Source organism: Aythya ferina (genome assembly GCF_964211825.1).
Source record: "Aythya ferina genome assembly, chromosome: 24".
In the NCBI taxonomy this organism is placed as follows: Eukaryota; Metazoa; Chordata; class Aves; order Anseriformes; family Anatidae; genus Aythya; species Aythya ferina.
In genome coordinates this window covers 1291130-1309778 of record NC_140322.1, presented here as the reverse complement: position 1 = coordinate 1309778, position 18649 = coordinate 1291130, and the positions used below count along the sequence as shown (strand labels likewise).

At 66.9% G+C, this 18649-nt stretch overlaps 1 protein-coding gene across 1 annotated transcript; it reads left to right on the top strand.

Annotated features, from left to right (window-relative positions):
* Positions 1–1499: 1499 nt before the first annotated feature.
* On the top strand, positions 1500–18223 carry KCNQ4 (potassium voltage-gated channel subfamily Q member 4; the record flags this gene model as incomplete). The annotated part of the gene is made up of 16 exons (XM_084496864.1): positions 1500–1798; positions 9977–10067; positions 10684–10810; positions 11570–11745; positions 11832–11957; positions 12072–12182; positions 12299–12394; positions 12526–12614; positions 13694–13852; positions 14411–14455; positions 14735–14782; positions 15730–15938; positions 16012–16114; positions 16268–16399; positions 16575–16710; positions 16826–18223. The coding sequence occupies 16 exons, from the start codon at positions 1500–1502 to the stop codon at positions 17042–17044; spliced, it is 2166 nt and encodes a 721-aa protein (XP_084352990.1). The 3' UTR covers positions 17045–18223.
* Positions 18224–18649: the final 426 nt, after the last annotated feature.

Here is an 18649-nt window from a genome sequence, read left to right as displayed (position 1 = left end):
TGGGCTGCAGGAGGGCGCGGGGCAGATTTTGGGTTGGATCCACACGGTTACAGCCCACACGGAGCCGGCTCTCGTTGGCGTCTTGGTGCCGTGGTGCTTTTGGGGCACCCTTGGGTGCTTGTGGGGCATCCTCGGGGGGAGATTGGTTTTGCAGGCTGGCCCTCGGGGTGGGTTTGGCCAGCACGATTTCCCCCGTGCCCCCTCAAAATCAAACCATCCATTTCTTGTGTGTGCTCCCCCAGCCCGACCCCATTACCGCAGCGCTCACGAGGGCCCCGTGCCCGTGCCAGGATCTCCAAGCACCGCGTTAAATAATTCACCGCCCGGAGCTGGAACTTGTGCTCCTCTCCTGGAGCTCGGGGCCCCGGGGCACCCCCCATGGGGCAAGGGCTGGGGAACCGGCTGCAGCGTGCCTCAGTTTCCCCATCTGGTAGCGGGGGAGCTCGGGGGAATAAGGTGGCAGAGCAAAACCCTTGTGGGTGCGCGGGACCTCGAGGACAGGGGAGGAATTGGGGATCCTGGGGTGCTCCGGCCCGGGTGCTTTGGGGTGCTCAGCACCCATGGGATGCTCCCCTTGGGATGCTGCATACCCTACAATTTGGGATGCTCCCCCCTGGATGCTCCATGCCCCATGGTTTGGGATGCTCGCTCTTGGGATTCTCCATCCCTGGTGCTTTGGGGTGCTCTGCTCCATACCCTACAATTTGGGATGCTCCCCCCGGGCTGCTCCATCCCCTGTGATTTAGGATGTTCCCCCCCAAGGATGCTCCGTACCCTGATATTTGGGATGCTCCCCCCGGGATGTTCCATGCCCCATGGTTTGGGATGCTCACTCTTGGGGTGCTCCGTCCCTGGTGTTTTGGGGTGCTCGGCACCCAGTGCTTTGGGATGCTCCCCTTGGGATGCTCCATCCCCTACAATTCGGGCTGCTCCCCCCGGGCTGCTCCATCCCCTGTGATTTAGGATGTCCCCCCCCGGGATGCTCCATCCCCTACAATTTGGGATGCTCCCCCCAGGCTGCTCCATCCCTGGAGATTCGGGACGCTCCCTCCGAGCTGCCCCACACACCCCCCCCCCCCCCATAGCGGACCCTCCCCACCGGGCTCGGGGGGGGGGGGCAGAATGGGACCGGGTCCCCCAGCAGCACCGGAGAGAGAGGGGGGGGGGACCCCACTGAGAGCCAGCGGCGCCCCCTCCCCTTTTCCCCCCGGGGGCTGCCACCTCTGCGGGCTCCCCCAAATCCCCCCCCCCGGCTTGGGGTGGGCGGGGGCCAGGTGCTGCGGGGCGGGGCAGCACCGGAGAGGGGGGGGAGGTCCCGTTACCGGGAGGGGGGGGCGGCTAAAGGCAGGTGACCGGGGAGAGAGAACCAGGAGGAGACAGAACCGGGGCGGGGGGGGGTGGGCGCGGATTAAACGGAGCCTGCCCGGGGCTCCGGGGCTCTAGGGGGGGGGGGGGACACGGGGGGGGCCATGAGGGAGGCGTGAACGGGGCCGGGCGCCATGGCCGGGGCGGCGGGGAGCGGCGGGGAGCGGCTGCGGGCGGTGCGCACCGACAGCGGGGGGGGCCCCGGCGGGACCCCCGCTCCCCGCCGCCGGGGGCTGCTGGCGGCTCCGAGCCTCGGGGCTGCCCCCCCCGCTGCTTCTGCTGCCTCCCCCGCTGCTGTTGCTGCTCTTTCTGCTGCTGCTGCCGGTGCCCCCCGCCCCGCCGGACCCCCCCGGTGCCGGCGGAGGCTGCAGAATTGCCTGTACAACGTGCTGGAGCGGCCCCGCGGGGGGGCTTTCGTGTACCACGCCTTTATGTGAGTGCCGCGGGACGGGACCCTTTCGTTTTTTGGGGGGTTTTGGGGGGGTTTTGGGGGGTTGGGGGGGTGGGCTGTGACCTCCCGGGGGTGGCGGGGTGGTGCTGAGAAGAGGGACGCCCTCGGGGTGGGGGGGGGCCGGAGCTTCCCCGCGCGCCCCGGTGGGGTTTGCCGGGTGCGCAGCGAGTTGGGGAGCTCCGGGAGCGGGCAGGGGGCGAGCACCCAGCCGGGGGGGGGGCTGAGAAAGGGTGCTGAGCCCCCGACGGCTCCCCGGTGCCGCTCTGCGCCGTGCTGGGGGCACCCCCTCGGTCTAGTCCCTGTCCCCTGTGAGTCCATGGGGACCCTCGGGGATGGGGGTCCCACAGAAGGGGCATAGGGCACCTTTGGGTGCCACCAGGGACCCGTCCCGTGGGGTGGCCGTGGGGCAGGCACCCAAAAGTCCCCTCCTGGCATCCCCAGAGCTGTGCCAAGGTGGGATGGGGGAGGTGTTTTTTTTTTTGGGGGGGTTCTCCCTGGTAAAAGCCTGGCAGTGGTGCCCCGTGAGATGTCCCCCCCGTGGTCCCCGGTGCTGCTGGTCCCCAGCACGTCCCGGGGATGCTCCAGGAGCTGGGCCCTTCCCCAGCCCGGCCATCAGCAGAGGCACAGCCTCAGCTCGTGGCCAAGGGGGGATTTCTGCCCCTTGGGGTGTCCTCAGGGGGCTGGGACCCCCCTGGGGGTGCACCCAGGGGCTGGGGGGCTCCGTGCGGGGCTGCGCTGCCCACCCCCACCTGGGACCCTGCTGGGGTGCTGCTACTCCCTGCCCGGCCGTAGCCATGCGGAAAGTGATGTTTTTCCCCAAAAATCTCTCATGCACTCGGTGTGCACCCTTCAGCCCTGCTGGGCACGGCCCCCCCGTGGAGTGGGAGCCCCAAATTTTGCCTCCCCGGCCCCGTTGCGCAGCGGTGCCCGCTCGTTAGCGGGGAGCACGGGGCCGCAGCTCGTTAAGAGGCAGGAAAGTGGGTCTTGTGTAAGTTAGCACTTTGCGATGGCAGGAGGAATTTGTCACTTGATCGCAGGGCACCTGAGCTCCCCGGGGAGCCACGAGAGGAGCCCGGGGCCCCATTTGTAAGGGCTGCCGACACCTCCGCAGTGTGGTCTGGAAATAATCCCTACGCTGCAAGTGCTGCCCGTCAAAGCTTTTCCAGCGGGGAGTTTGGGGTGGCAGCCGAAACCTCCTGCTTGGGGAGGGGGGACAAAGCTTTTTTTTTTGTGTTCTTGCTGGGTTTCTGCACTGGGATCCTCCGGGTGGGCCCAGGCATCCTCCTCCTCCCGCAGCGCCTTCTCCCTGTGGGTGTTTTTCCCCCAAAAACAGCAGCACCGAACCAAGCAGGTCCCCTTGCAGAGCCACGGAGCTGCGGGTGCCACCGGGAGGTGGCTTTGTCCCCAAATTGGGGACAGTGCCACGGCTTGGGGCAGCTCCAAGGTGCTCGTCTGCTGGGGCTGGACCTGGCTGGGATAGGAATCATTGGGATGGGGATGGGAACGGGAATCGTGCCCGTCCCCAGCCCCACCTGCCCTCGAGGGCTGGGCTGCGTGGCTGTGCCGGTGCCCCCGTCCCTGCCGGGCTGTCCAGGACCCCCAAAAAACCCATGGGAAGGCGCCACGGTGGGCGCACAGAGGGCTGCCTGCTCCGAAAAGACTTCCCAGGGAGTTTGGCTCACTTCTGGCTTCCAAATTTTCACCCCCACGGCAGAAGGGAGCTGTGAAGCTGTCGCAGCGCTGGGTACCGGTGTTTGCAGGAGCGATCTGTGTGCCTCGATGCCTGAGGATAGGTTTGGGGACGAGGAGGACGGCGTTACCCCCTCTTGCTCGGGGGACACCGAGGGACGGGAGATGCCCCAAGGTTGCCCAAGGTCGGGGCAGCGCCAGGCCCAGGACCCGTCCACGGCTGCGCGCTGCCTCCCCAGCAGCCTGGCTCCCAGACAGGGCTGAAAACTGCTAAAATGGAAACTGCTAAAATGGAAATACCCGCTGAGAAGCGGAGAGCTTCCCTCCTCCGAGCAGTTTAAGGTCTGGGAGCACGTAGCCGGGCTGAGCTGATACCGCTTATTGGCAAAGTCCAGTCTCCTCCTGCGGGGAAATTGATCCCAAATCCTCCCCGAGCGGCTGCTGGGGGCTGGGTGATGCTGGTTCCCCCCTCGTGGGATGGGTTTGTTGCTGCCACATCTTTGCAGCCCCCTCGTCCTGCCCCAAAAATAGAGCCGAGGGGGGCGGTGGTGGCCCCGTCCCCTCTGTCCCCTTGATTCGGGGCCGTGCTGACCACACCGAGCCTGGGCTTGGCTGGTGCCAGCTCCTAGCCCAGGGCTTACAGGGAAAATCTGGGAGCGTGACTGGAGCCTTAACCAACAGGATTTAGGGCCAGAGGCAAATCAAAGCTTCCTCTTTCGCTGTTCTCCCTGCGTGTGCCAGCAAAGCCCCGGGGGGAGCGGTGCCCTGCCACGGGTGCCCTGCCCCGGTGGAGAGGGGGCTCTGGCAGCGTGGAGCTGCACCAGGAGCTCAGCTCAGCACGTTTCCAGCCCTTAGAGGAGCTCTTTAATACGGGTTTTAGTGAGGTCTGACCTGGAGCAAAATGGGGAAGGCCGAGCCAGCAGCACCGGCAGCATCCCCGGACCCCTACCCAAAGCGCAGCCCCCGGGGTGGGGTAATCCACACGCCTCCCCGTGCCGGCTGCTCTGGGGGCACTGGTGGGACGGTGCCAAACTGGTGTGCCCCTATTTACCCCCCTCCTGGGGAAGTATCTCCCTGCCCCTGGGGATGGGGACGAGGCCAGGACGTGGAGGGAAAGGGTAGACCAAAGCTGGAGTGGGCGCGTGGTGCCCCTTGGTTTGGCTGCGGGGCCGTGGGCATCCCTGCTGGCACGGGGGGTGGAGGACAGCACCCGAGCACTGCTTAATGCTTCGGCACGTGGCAGGGCCCTGCCGAACCCACCTGGGGCCGTTTAATGGGCTGGAGCCCCGGAGGGTTTGCAGGGAAGTTGCTTCACCTCCTGCTCAGTGCTGGCTGTCCTCCGCCTGCCCTGCAAAACCCTCTGGTGTTGAGCTCCTCCGGGCTGTAACTCGCTGTCACTCTTGCTCTGGAGGGACCTGGCTCGTCCCCAGCCGCTGGCATCCCACACGGTGGCTCCTTTGGGGAGGAGGAGGAGGAGGAAAACCCGACTGCTGCACGTGGGTGGCCAAAATGAAACAGGACAGCGAGGCCGGGACCCTCGGCTGCTGGAGCTGCGCCCTCGGAGCCAGGGCTCCTTCCTGGTGGTCCCAGGGGACCCCCTCAGGGCCGCCCCCTGTCCTCTTGTCCCAGCTTGAAATGGGAGCTGTGGTGCAGGGGAAAACGCCAGGGGAAGGAGAAGGCAACGCAGCAGTTTGCTGAACCTGACGCAGCGTCGCTGGGGCATAAAATGAAGTGGCTGTGGTGCAACGTGAAACTGCACATCGATTTCCTTCTTTCTTCTTTCTTCTTCGTTTCCCCTCCAGCTGCTCCTGCCGGACCCCGGGCACAAGGTGCAGGGTTTTGGGGCCTGGGTCTGGCTGGCCCCAGTGGTGAGGACAGGGGGGGACAGCTGCGTGGATGGGGAGCCCCCATCCCGAGGGGATGCTCTTGGAGAGGTTTGGGTTGTCTGTGCCCTGGGGTGAGGGGATGGAATGGGGCTGAGCGCCCCGACCTGCCCCCTCTGCCCCCCATGTGCGATGCCCTCGGGGGGTCTCCTGTCCCCCTCCTGTTGTGCTGGGGTGCACGGCCTCTCGGGAATGGGTCTGGGAACTCGCTCCCTTTCCTCCCCCCTCCCCTCAGCCCGTGGCTTGCCAGATGATTCAAGAGCAAAACTATCTCAGCTGCTCCGTGTGAGCGTCTTGGCACCGTCCGCAGGAACCTTGTGACCGTTCCCCCGCCAGGACACGGGGCCGGGGGGCGACGAGGGGCACAGACCCCGGGGTGGGCGATGTGTGATGCTGCTCTCAGTCTCCAGCTCGCTCTGCCCGGAGCCCGAAGGCCTCGGGGACTTCTTGGCACCCACCCTAGGGCGCAGGGTGCGCGGCGTGGCCCCGCGCGGGGCTCGGCACGGGGAGGACGATGCTTGCCCGGCCGTGCAGTGCCAGGGTTTTGTCACTCGTGCAGCGAGTCCGTGCCTGGCTGCCTTCACCAAAGCACCTGGCAGGGAAGCACGGAGCGGGGGACCTCATCCAGATCCCTTCTGGGCGGTGACACTGGGTCCCTGCGCGGCCACGGGATGCGCCGTGCAGCCCCCAGCTGGGCTCCTTGTCCCGGGTCCCACCTCCCCCTCGTGCACCCCTCGAGCTGGAGGCACGGCAGCGATTAGGGCAGCTCCTTCCCCTTCCCAAGGGATTGGGGTTTTTTTGTTTTGGGTGCTGGGCAGGAGCAGCCACCGAGCTCCTGCGTGGCCACAGGCGATGCCCGGCACTGCGGGACGAGGGGGTGGCCGCCCCTGCCATGGTTACGGCCACAAACAGGCCGGCTCCAGAGCTGATATTTATATCCCCGGGGCAGACAGGCCTCCTGCACCGCCTCTCCTGCAAGGCTGCTGCGCGAGGGACGGGGGATTTATAAGACACGCTGTTTATACAGCTGCAGGCGGTGCTCGGGGTGCTGAGCCTGGCGGGTTTGGGGATGCGGGGGGCAAAGCACCATCCCCGTCCTCATCCCTGACCCCATCCTTGTCCCCATCCCAGCCAGGTTTGGGTGGTTTTGTCCCCCGAGTGGACTTGGTGCGCAGGTTGGGGACACCCGGCGCTGCCACCCAGCACCGTGGGGACCCGGCAGTGCCACGGTGGTGCCAGGGCTGGCGGTGCCACTGATTCCTCTCCCTCTCGGGGCCGTGCCGGGCTCGTCCCCAGGCTGAGCTGTTTGCTCTATGGCACGTGGTGTTTTCCTTCCACCCCGTTACCACCGCGCTCTGCCCTGCTGCTGCCTGCAGCAGGGCCGGGCACAGGGGTGCCCAAACCTCACCCCCATTTCCCAGCCTCGCCAAACCCCTTTGGTGCAGCCCCCGGGGCTGGAGCCTGTCTGCCTGGGGGGGGGTTCAGCCCAGCTTTCGGGGTGCTGGGGGTGCCCCTGGCTGACCCCATCCCATTTCCCTGAGCTCAGCACCTTCCCCACCTCACCTGCTCCTTCCCCTCTCCTGCCGCCGGAGCGGCCGGGAGCATATGGCGAAGGCAGCCCTAATGAAGATCAATGCCAGGAGGTTCGTTTTCTCCAACCAGCCCCTCCCCTGCTGGGTTTTAATTAATATTTTTGGGGCACGGCGGGAGGAGCGCTCCTGCGGACGAGCTCCGTGCCTGCAGGGTGTGGGGAGGCACAGGAGGTGCCCCCACAGCCCCTGGCTTCAGCATTTGGGACATGGTGGGGGGGCTTTGGGGAGCCCCTTTCCTGCCCCCCCGGCACCTGATCCTCCCCTAAGCTGCTTAGGCACTGCCAGCAGCCAGGCCAGGGGCTCTTTCCCCAGCTTTGTGAGTTAATTCCCAGCAGGTGATGTGTTCCCACAAAGTTGCCTTCCCTGCGGGGCCGTGGGGGCCTCCCACGATCGTGTCCTTCACAAAACCCCGCTGTGGGGCCGGGGGCCGGGCAGGAGCATCCCCCTGGGGGGGTGGCACTGGGGGCAGCAGCTCTCGGGGTGGCTTTCCATCACTCCTGCAGCACGGTGACCCCAACCAGCTCGGTGCCCGTGCGGTGCTCGGGTTAGGAGGGTGCCCAGCGGGGCCAGCGTGTGCCAGGGATCAGAGACCCCCCCTGTCTGGCCCCAGCTTGGGCGAGAGGCACAAATCTTCGCAGGCTGGGAGATTTCTGCATTCTCTTCTGCTTTGCGCTCCGCTGCCCGTGTCATTGCCTGCCAAATCCCGCTTGTGTAACGTTTGCTGCTGATGGTGCACAAAGGCGCTGCCCTGGGCGGCTCGGCCAAGGTTTGGGTTTGCTTCTCCAGACGAGCGTCGGCGCGGCGGGGAGCCCGGCGAGCTGCTGCTGCCCCCAGCTGCTACGGGCAGAGCTCCTGCACGGGGAAAAGGCTGTGCCCATCATGCAGGGGGCAGGGGATGGCTGCAGCCCCCGGCCCCAAAGCCGGGGAGCACCTCGGAGCATCGCATGGGGCCGCGATGCCCCCAGCCCCTTTGTCTGGGTGTGTGTTGTTCCAGCTCTGCCCTGCTCCCGGCCCTTCTCCCGTTTCCTTGCGTTTCTCTGCCCTCAGCCTCGTCTCCGATTTCCCCTCGTGGCAGCGGTTTTGGGGAAGGGACCGGCCTGGTTCCTTCAGGCTGTTTTCTCACCCAGGTCTGGCTCTCGCTCCTTTTGCACCATCCCAGCCAGCCCGGGTTCACGCGGTGCTGCCGGGGACCTCTCAGCTCCCTCCTGAGCGCTCGGTGCCTGAGCCACCTCCCCTTGGCCTGGGTGCTCCTGAGGAGGGCACCGAGCATCGTCCCGGCGGACACCTCTCCCCGTGGTGCCTTCCTGCAGCTGTAGGGTCTGGTTTCAGCCCCTCAGCCACCCCGGGCAGCCAATTCAGCTCCAAATCTCCGTGTCAGCAGCAAGAGGAGACGAGAAAGTGCTCCGAGACGGCGTCGGGCAGCACGGTGCCGAGCCGAGCCCTGCGCTCTCCGCAGCGCCTCTTGCAGGTCCCAGGGGCTTTGCTTGCACCGGGTGCTGGGGGGGTCAGGGGGGGGTGCTGGGACCACCCTGCTTGCACCAGCAGCCCCGGTGCTGCCCGTGGTGGGGCTGTGCTCCCAGCTCTGTCCCCACTGTGCCCAGTTCGGGGGGGGGGAGCCAGTGCCGGTGCCCCCGTGCCGTTACGCAAGGCGGCTCGAGCGGAGCCCTCTGCGCGCCCATCACGTGGGGCCGGTGGCACAAACCCTCCGCTTTCCATTTTTAGAATCGCTGGATCAGGGGAAAAAAAAAAAAAAAATAATGTATTTTTGGAGAGTTTCGTCTGCCTCAGCTCCAGAATCTATTTTTCTTCTCCCCTCCTTTTTATTTTAAGTGGGCCAAAGCCCCTTTGGTCTCGCCCCAGCTCTCGGGACGGGCAGCCTCGGAGCAGCTCCCTGCTGACTCTGCCCTTGGGTCCCGGCTGTTCCCAAGTGGCTCCGTGTCCCCGCTGTGGTGCCAGGTCCCCATGGGGGCAGCGACAGCGGGGACAGTGGCTCTGGTCCCCTTTCTGCCTGGGGGGGGCCCTCCAGCTCCTGCCCTGCTTTTTTTTTTAAGCGGTTGTTTTGGGTAAGAGGCCGCAGGGCTGCGGCAGAGCCTGGCACCGAGCCCCACGGCTGCTGGAGCCGGGCCTTCCTCCTCCTCCTCCTCCTCCTCCTCCTCCTCCTCCTCCTCCTCCTCCTCCTCCTCCTCCTCCTCCTCCCCTGTGTGCTGCGGGGTGGCCTGGGGACATGACCCCATCACGGGGGGGTCCTGTGGGGCCCCTGGTCCCCTCCGCCTGCCCAGCAGCGAGGTGTTAAAGCCCCCCCCTTGCCTGTCCCGTTGGGGACATCGCTCCTGGTGCCAGCAGTGGCAGCGGGGGGGCTGCAAGCGGGGGCCGGGCAGTGTCCGAGGTGTCCCCTGCAGCCCCCACTCCTGGGTGAGAGGGTGAGGATGCTGGGGGGGGGTCACGGTTCCCTGCCCCATCCCCTGCCTCTGCACACTGTCACCGTGCTCCGCTGGGTATTTTGGGGCATTAAACACCCCAAAATGGCTCGGGTTGAAGGGACCTCCGAGATCCTCTGCTCCAGCCCCCCCCCATGGGCACGACCCCTGCCCCCAGCCCCGGCTGCCCCCAGCTCCAGCTGCCCCCAGCCCCATCCAGCCCGGCCTCGGGCACCCCCAGAGCCGGGCACCCCCATTCCCTGGGGGCCTCCTGAGCCTGGGGGGGGCCGAATTTCTTCCTCCTGCCCACCCCGAGCCCCCCCCGTCCCCCCCCCCCTCGGCCGGGCTCTGTGCGGGACCCTCGGGCAGCGGCTCCCGGGGGCTCCTCGGGGCGCGCTCCGGGCGCATCCCCGCACCCTGCGCGCTCCCGAGCCGCTCCCTGCCTCCCCCTAGGGGCAAAGCCCGGCCTCGGAGAGGCTCAGCCTCAACCCCCGGGGAAGGTCCGGACCCCCCCAGCCCACCCCGAACACCCTCCCACCCCCCCCAACACCCTCCCACCCCCGTGCGCTCTCGTTGCAGCTTCCTCCTCGTCTTCAGCTGCCTGGTGCTCTCCGTCTTCTCCACCATCCAGGAGCACCAGAAGCTGGCCAACGAGTGCCTCTTCATCCTGGTAAGAGGGGGGGGGGAGGCACACCCGTGCTAAAACCACCGCAGCCCCCTCCTGGAGACCCCCTCCCAGCCCTCGGCCCCGTGGCTTCCACCGCTGCCCGATGCCGGTGGCGATGCCGATGCCACCCAGCCCGGCACGTTGGGGACTCTGTGGGGTGGCCTCGCTGCTTGCGGGGTCCTGGAGGCTTGGGGTGACCCCTCGGTGGGGTGGGGAGGCAGGGCAGGAGGGGCTAAAAATAATAAAAAAAAAAAAAAAAAAAAAAAAGGCAATTTTCCCCCAAAGTGTGTCAGAAACGGCTGACGCCGGGGTTCTTGCGAGCGGCGGGGACTAAATCGGGCAGGTCCTGGTGACGTTCCCCCGAGTAAGCAGAACGGGGGCTCGAGGACAATGCTGACGGAGGAGGAAAAGGACCCGGCTCAGTTTGAGCTTGGCACAGGTAGGGCTGGGCTGCTCGGGGAGCCTCGACGGCCGTGGGCCCTGCACCCGGAGCTCGGAGCTGTGTCACTTGGGGGGTCCCGGGGGGGGGTCCCGGTTTCCTTTTGCACCCCCAAAGCTTCCCCGTGCCGTCCTGCAGCCCCTGCCCTCCTGGTTTCACCCCGCTCGTCCCCCCCTGCAGGAGTTTGTCATGATCGTGGTGTTCGGCATGGAGTACATCGTCCGCGTCTGGGCGGCCGGCTGCTGCTGCCGCTACCGGGGCTGGCGGGGGAGGCTCCGCTTTGCCCGGAAACCCTTCTGCGTGATAGGTACGGGGTGAGGGGGTTTGGGGGCTTTGAGCATCACCCAGGCCATAAAAACCCACATAACTGACCCTCACCTTCATGATAGGTACGGGGTGCAGGGATTTGGGGGCTCTGAGCATCACCCACGCCATAAAAACCCCACGCACCCCACCCCTCACCCTCGTGATAGGTACGGGGTGTGGAGATTTGGGGACTTTCTGCATCATCCATGCCACAAAAACCCCCACAGCTGACCCTCGCCTTCGTGATAGGTGCAGGGTATGGGGATTTGGGGGCTCTGAGCATCACCCAGGCCATAAAAAACCCAACACCCAGCCCTCTCCCTTGTGATAGGTACAGGGTGCAGGGATTTGGAGGCTTTCAGCATCACCCATGTCATAAAAAAAAAACATACACCTGACCCTCATCCTCGTGATAGGTACGGGGTGCAGGTGGTTGGGGACTTTCAGCATCACCCATGCCATAAAAACCCCTACAACTGATTCTCTCCCTCATGAGAGGTATGAGGTATGGGGATTTGGGGGCTCTGAGCTCTGAGCATCACCCATGCCATAAAAACCCCCACAGCTGACCCTCACCTTTGTGATAGGTATGGGGTGCGGGGATTTGGGGGCTTTGAGCATCACCCATTCCATAAAAACCCCACGTGCCCAAACCTCGCCCTCGTGATAGGTACAGGGTATGGGGATTTGGGGGGCTCTGAGCATCACCCAGGCCATACAAACCCCCCGCGCCCCACCCCTCGCCCTCTCCGCCCTCCAGATTTCATCGTCTTCATCGCCTCGGTGGCCGTCATCGCCGCCGGCACGCAGGGCAACATCTTCGCCACCTCGGCGCTGCGCAGCATGCGCTTCCTGCAGATCCTGCGCATGGTGCGCATGGACCGCCGCGGCGGCACCTGGAAGCTGCTGGGCTCCGTGGTCTACGCCCACAGCAAGGTGAGGACGAGGAGAAGGGGGGTCCCGGTGTCCCCCCACCCCCCCAAACCTCACCCAGACCCCGCTCACCCCCGCTGCCCCACCAGGAGCTGATCACCGCCTGGTACATCGGCTTCTTGGTGCTCATCTTCGCCTCCTTCCTCGTCTACCTGGTGGAGAAGGACGCCAACGCGCAGTTCGCCACCTACGCCGACTCCCTCTGGTGGGGCACGGTAAGCGAGGACCCCCCCCCTCTAGCCCCGGGAGGGGACCAGGAGGGTGGGACGGGGCTGTGGGGTGTGTGGGGGAGCTCCCTGCAGGGCTCCCCGTTGTCTGTCCCCGCTCAGGTGACGCTCACCACCATCGGCTACGGGGACAAGACGCCGCAGACGTGGCTGGGGAGGATGCTGGCGGCCGGCTTCGCCCTGCTCGGCATCTCCTTCTTCGCTCTGCCTGCCGTGAGTAGGACAGGAGAGAAGGGGCACGCTCCCCCACCCCGCCACGTGGCAAAAATTGAGGGGAAAAGGGGCAAAATCCACCCTCCGCGGACCCCATCCCCTCCCGTATCCTCCAGGGTATCCTGGGCTCCGGCTTCGCCCTCAAGGTGCAGGAGCAGCACCGGCAGAAGCACTTTGAGAAGAGGCGCACGCCTGCAGCCAACCTCATCCAGGTAGCTCCAGCCAACACCCGTGGGTGCCCCAGGGGGGTCTGTGCCACCACAGATCCCCGTGGGGGGGACAGGAGGGGCAGCAAGGGGGGGCTCGGGCCGGCCCTGATGCCCGCGGGCTCCCTCCTGCCCAGGCTGCGTGGCGGCTCTACTCAACGGACGCCAGCCGGGCGTACCTGGCGGCCACCTGGTGCTACTACGACAGCCTCCTGCCCTCCTTCAGGTAGGCAGGGTGGGGGCGAGAGGCGGCGGGGGGGCTCGCAGGGGGTCCCCGCAGGGACCAGGGGACACGTGGGGACGCCGAGAGCTCGGTGGGGACCGCGGGGACGAGCGGCTCCTTGCTCAGCACCAGGACGCCGGAGACGCAGCTCAGGGGCTGCCCAAAACCCAAATGCATCCTCATCCCACCCCCCCACCCCACAGCACCCATCCCACCACCACCTCTCACCCCATCCATCGCCTTCCTCCGGGAGAGGGGACGGTGCTGCCGGTCACGGGGACCCCACGGCCGCGGCGGTGGGGCTGCAGCAAGCCAGGAGCCAGAGGGACCCGGGGGGGCTCAGCGGGGAGCCCCCTGCCCCATCCTGCGGCGCTTTCACCTCCCAAACTCGCTGCTGCCACGTGTGAGCCAGGACCCCAAAATGTCTCCGGATGCCCTGCGTGCTCCCAGCCCTCCCCTCCCGTCCACCTTTGGTTTTGTGTTCTGCTGCCGCTCACTTCATGTGTTATTTTTTTTGCCACAACAAATTTCTGATTCTGTTCTGCTCTTTATTTCCCCCAAAAGCAGGGTTCCTAACAGCCGTGCCCCCGAGGAGCTCCGGTGCCCCCGGTGCATCGCTGCTGTGCCGGGAGCCGCTTCTCCTCCAGCAGAGCGAGGATGGGGCCGGGCTCGATCCCCGCGGGGTCTGAGCCTCCCCCGGCTGCTCCAGCAGCTCCCGAGCCCCCGGGGCACTTGGGGGCAGCTCCCCACAGCAGGGACACTCGGCCTGCCTGTCCCCTGCCTGTCCCATCCCAGTGGTGCCATCACCTCTCAGCCCCGCAGGCTGCGTGGGAGCCCTTCCCTTTCCCCTTTTTCCCCCTTCCCTTCCCCTTTTTCCCCCTTCCCTTTCCCCTTTTTCCCCCTTTCCTTCCCCTTTTTCCTCCTTTCCTTCCCCTTTTTCCCCTTTTCCCCCTTTGTTTTGCAGAGCCCCCTCTCCCTCCTTGTTTCGCTCCCCCCCCGCATTTTGCTTCGCCGCGTTTTTTTTTTTTGTTTTGTTTTTTGTTTTTTAATTTCTCCCTCTTTCCGTTTGACCCCGCCCTCAGAGAGCTGCTCCTTATGTTTGAGCACTTGCACCGAGCCCGCAACGGAGGATTTAGGAACGCAGAGGTGAGAAAATGGCCCGACGGAGCCCCACCGCCGCCTTATCACCCCTTCACCTCTGCCCAGAAAAGCGCCGTCCCCGCGCCTTGCTCGGGGGAAAGGTAGGGAGCAGCCCCCCCCCCAGCTCCACGTCTCTGCCCTCTCCTCCGTGTCCCCACGTGCTGCCACCCCCGGCACCTCGGCGGAGCAGCCCCCGGCCCCTCTGTCCCGGCAGAGCCACGCTGCGGCCCCCCACCCCGTGCCAATTTTGGCCCCTTTGGACGGACGCTTTGGCAACGCCGTGGAGCCCCCCGCGGTGCTGGGACGGTGCCCGGGGGTCCTGAGCTCCGAAGAGCCACCGAGCCCGGCCCCAGGGCATCGGTGCTGGCAGCAGGGTTAGGTAGGGAGAGGGGGCTCTGCTCCGCCACGGCCCCGTGCCTCAGTTTCCCCCCTGCGGGGCCGAGGGGGTCCCGAGGTGAGTACGGGCTCGGAGGGGGGGGCTCCTCCTGCGGCAGCACCGGTGTCTGCACCCATCTCCCCGGCCCCATCTCCGCGAGCATCGCCTCTCATAACATCTCCCCTTGTCTCTCTCCTCCCCCTCCCTCCTCACCGTCCCCTCGCCCCCTCCCCAAATCCCCAAACCCTCTCTGCACCCCCCCCCCCCCCGACTCACCCCATAGCTGGCAGGAGGAGGACGCGCGGCCCCACAAGTGCTTGAGCCTCAGGTAAACGCGCGCCCCCGAGCCGCCCGCCCCGGCCAGCGGGCACCGGGGGGGGGGACGACCCCACGAGGACCAGGGCTCAGGATCGTTCCCGTGGCCCCCCCACCCCTGCTTTTTTACGGAGCTGCGGGGCAGACGCTGGTGTTTATGCAGGACCTACACAAACCGCGGCGCTCAGCTCCTCGCAGCAGGAGCGGGGTGTGCGGGGTCGGGGGGGCTCTCAGCCGTGCCGGCCACCCCCCCCTAATGCTGTTTTTCCTCCCGTGCCTGCCCCGACCCCAGGCAGCTGGGTAGTGGTAAGCCGAGGACGTGGGCCACGTGGAGACGGAGGTACCGGGGCCAGGAGCCGCCGGGTGCATGGGATCCATGCGGGGCTGCCTGCGGGGTTGGGTTGGGGTGGGGGGGGGGCAGAAATAGGGGCAGAGAGGGCAGAGCGGGGTCGTCCTGAGGGGCTGCATGGCTTGGGTTGGGTTCGGGGCTGGCTCCCCCCCCCTTGGGTCCTGTACCCGTGGTGGCCGTGCCGCGGTTTCTCCGCCTGTGGCACGGCTGAGCCGTGCTGGGTTCTCCTGTCTGATGGCCCCGATGAAGGCAGGAGCCTGGTGCCCCTGGGTGGGGAAGTCGAGGGGGGTGCCCGGGTCTCCCGGAGCCCCCCCGTGCAGCGGGCGGGGGTCTCCCCACACCCCGCTTTGCTGGGGACCCCTCTGCAGCTCCGGCTTGGCTGGAGCTGGGCCCCTTTCTGCTCGGCCTCCTCGCATGTGCCAAAGCGTGCTTGCGGCCCCTCGTCGCGCCAGGCGGTGTGTTTGTGTAGGTCCTACATAAATCATGGCTGTTGTGTCCCCCCCCCCCCAAGCCAGCAGAGCTCGCGTTGGGGCTGCAGGGGGGCGGCTGCGCTCAGCACGCGGGAGCAGAGCAGGAGCTGGGTGCTGGAGGAGGAGGAGGAAGAGGAGGAGGAGGAAGAGGAGGAGGAGGATGGGGGGGCCTGGCCGTGTTCCCCAGACCCCCCCCGTGCCAGCCGAGCTGGGGCAGGAGCGGGGCTGCTCCGTGGGGGCTGCTCTGCTGCGTGTCCCCCCCCCGTGCCCGTCTGTCCCCCGTCCGTCTGTCTCCTCCTTTCTCTGCTCTCAGAAATCAAAAGGGGCTCAGACTCCTGCACGGTGACGCCTGCGCCCCAGCTCGTGCCCGATTTGTGTTCGGGGGGGCTCTGCAGCCCCGTCCTCCCCCCCCCTGCTGTTGTGTCCCCCCCCATCCCCACCTTGACGCTGCCGTCCTCTGCCCCGCAGCACCAAGATGGGCATCAGGGACCGCATCCGCCTGGGCCCCCCCGGCGGCCGGGGCCGGCAGCACTTGGGGCCCCCCCTGCAGCGCTCCCCCAGCCCCGAGGACCCCCCCGAGGCCTCGAGTCCCAGCAAGGTGCACAAGAGCTGGAGCTTCAACGACCGCACGCGCTTCCGAGCCTCCCTCCGGCTCAAGCCGCGACCCCCGGCCGAGGGTGAGCCCCGGGAGCGGGTCTGGGGGGGGTCCCCATTATGGGGGGGGGTCCCTGAGCTCTGTTGTGCCCGCAGCCGACTGCCCGCCGGAGGACAGCGGCGAGGAGAAGAGCCCCCCCTGCGAGCTGGCCTTCGAGGACATCCTGCCGGCGGTGAAGACCCTCATCAGGGCTGTGCGGTGAGCCCACGTCCCCTATATTGCCCCTTCTGTCCCCAAAACGGCATTTGGGATGAGCAGACGTCTCCGGATGAGCTCCCATGGGGGCTTGGGGGTTCTGGCCCCCCACCCCACCCCACCCCGGTGCCCGCAGCCACCCCGCTGTCCCCGCAGGATCCTGAAGTTCCTGGTGGCCAAGAGGAAGTTCAAGGAGACGCTGCGGCCCTACGACGTGAAGGATGTCATCGAGCAGTACTCGGCCGGGCACCTGGACATGCTGGGCAGGATCAAGAGCCTGCAGACACGGTGAGCTGGGACCCCTGGGGTGGGCAGGGGGGGCTCCGGGTTCCTACAGGACCCCCCCCCCCCCCCCCCGTTTGTCCCCACGAGCCCCGTGGCCACCCGTCGTGACGCGCAGGACGCGTCCCCGTGAGCCGTGCCCGTCCCTCACCTCACGGTCCCGCGTGTCCCCTGGGGACAGCGTGGACCAGATCGTGGGCAGGGGGGGCCCCGCTGGGGACAAGAAGACGCGGGAGAAGGGGGAGAAAGCGGCGCCCGAGCCGGAGCCGGTGGATGAGTTGAGCATGATGGGGCGCGTGGCCAAGGTGGAGAGGCAGGTGAGGAGGGGACGGCCACCGGCGGGCACCTCCCTGTCCCCTAGGGTCCCCTGGGGGTCCCCTGGGGGTCCCCTGGGGGTCTCCTGGGGGTCTGCTGAGCGCCGCCCGCCCGCAGGTGCAGTCGATCGAGCACAAGCTGGACGTGCTGCTCGGCCTCTACTCGCAGTGCCTGCGCAAAGGCTGCAGCAACTCCTTCAGCCTGGGGGCCGTGCGGGTGCCCCCCGGCGAGCCCGACAGCACCTCCGACTACCACAGCCCCGTGGAGCACGAGGACATCTCGGCCTCCGCACAGACCCTCAGCAGCTCCCGCTCGGCCAGCGCCAACATGGACTGAGGGCGGCGGGGACGGACCCCGACAGCCCACGGGGGGGGCGCAGGGCAGGGTACGGGGGGCGCAGGAGCCCCCCCGGCATCGCCCAGCGCCGTGGTGCTCGGGTTTTGCGCTGCGCAAGGGCGCACGGTGGGAGAGGGATGGGGTGCAGGCAGGATCTGACCGTGCTGGGGGGGGGTGGAGGAGCCCCCCAGGGGGGTGTGGAAGCCCCCCAGAGCCAGGGCAAGTGTCCAGCCCCCCCCCCCCTCCCCCCCAAAAAAAAAGCAGGGTCCTGCCCCGGTGCCACCCGCTCGCCCCCAGGGCCACCAAAAGCTATGCAAGGCTCCAGCCCCTCGCTGCGGTGCTGAGCAGGGGGGGCAGGGGGCTGACCCTGACCCCCCCCCCCCCATGCATGCTCCCAGGGCAACACGTAGGTAGGAGATAATGATACTGATATTGATATTGATATTCTATATGCAATAATGTCCGAATATGCAACGCCCCCCCCCGGGGACAGCAACCCTGGGGGGGGCCATGGTAGGCAATAAGCAACCCCCCCCCCAATAGTGCACAGGGCTGGATCCTGCTCCCCAAGGGGGGTCCTGAGGACTCAGGGCTGGGTGGCAAACCTTTTTTTTTGGGGGGGGGGTTGTCCCTGTGCCCCCCCCCTTGCACGCTGCTTGGTTTCCAGCCCCGCAGGGCTGGGGGTGACCGTGGTAGTGCCAAAATTTGCAGAGCCGGGGCTGGTGCCCCCGGTGCTCCCCGTGGTGTGTGGGGGGGGCTTTTGGGACTTCTCTCTCAGCGTCGGGCTGTGGGATTTCCACCCCCTCCCCAGCCCCCCCCCAGGGATGCTTCTGCTCCCAGTAAAAAGTGGGGGGGGGGACGCTGGGGTTGCCCCGAGCTTGCTCGTTAGCCTCATTAGTGCATGTGGCCAGCGAGGGCCGAGCTTGCAGCCCCCCCGTGCTGCTGCTGCTGCACCCCCCCCGTCCCTTTCCACCCACCCATGGGTGCCTGGTGGGCGGGGGGGGGCTGTGGGTGCCCCTGGGGCGAGGGTGCATGTGACAGCTTCGCCCCCCAGCCCCGCTCAGCAGCCCCCCCCCCCCTCCTCAGGGGCTGGCTGGTCCCCGCAGCCCTCCCCAGCCGGCGGTAGTTACCTCACTTTATTAACTTATTAACTTATTTCTTTCATTAAAATTTGAAGCAGACGCCGCCTGCCCGCCTGGTTTCTGCTGTCCCAAGAGGTGGCACTCCAGCCCTGTGACCGAGCAGCACCGGGTGGCCGCTGGTGTCCCCCCCCCTCCCCGTGCTGGGCTCCCTTCCAGCTCCCCCCCCCGGCCCCGAGCTGCCTGATGGCACTGCAGAGGGACCCACGCTGCCGTTGTTGGAAGGGTGTCCCCAAAAGGGGTGTCCCCAAATTTCTGTGTCCCCAAACGATGCGTCCCCAAAAGGTGTGTCCCCAGATCTGTGTGTCCCCAAAGTTACGCGTCCCCAAATGATGGGTCCCCAGTTGGGCACCGTGCTCGGATGGCCCTGGGCACATCCAGGACAAGGTGCGGGTGTGAGCCCCCTCCCCAAAAACCTGCAGCCCCCCCAAGGGGGTGACAAAGCCTTCGCCCCAGCCCTGTGGCC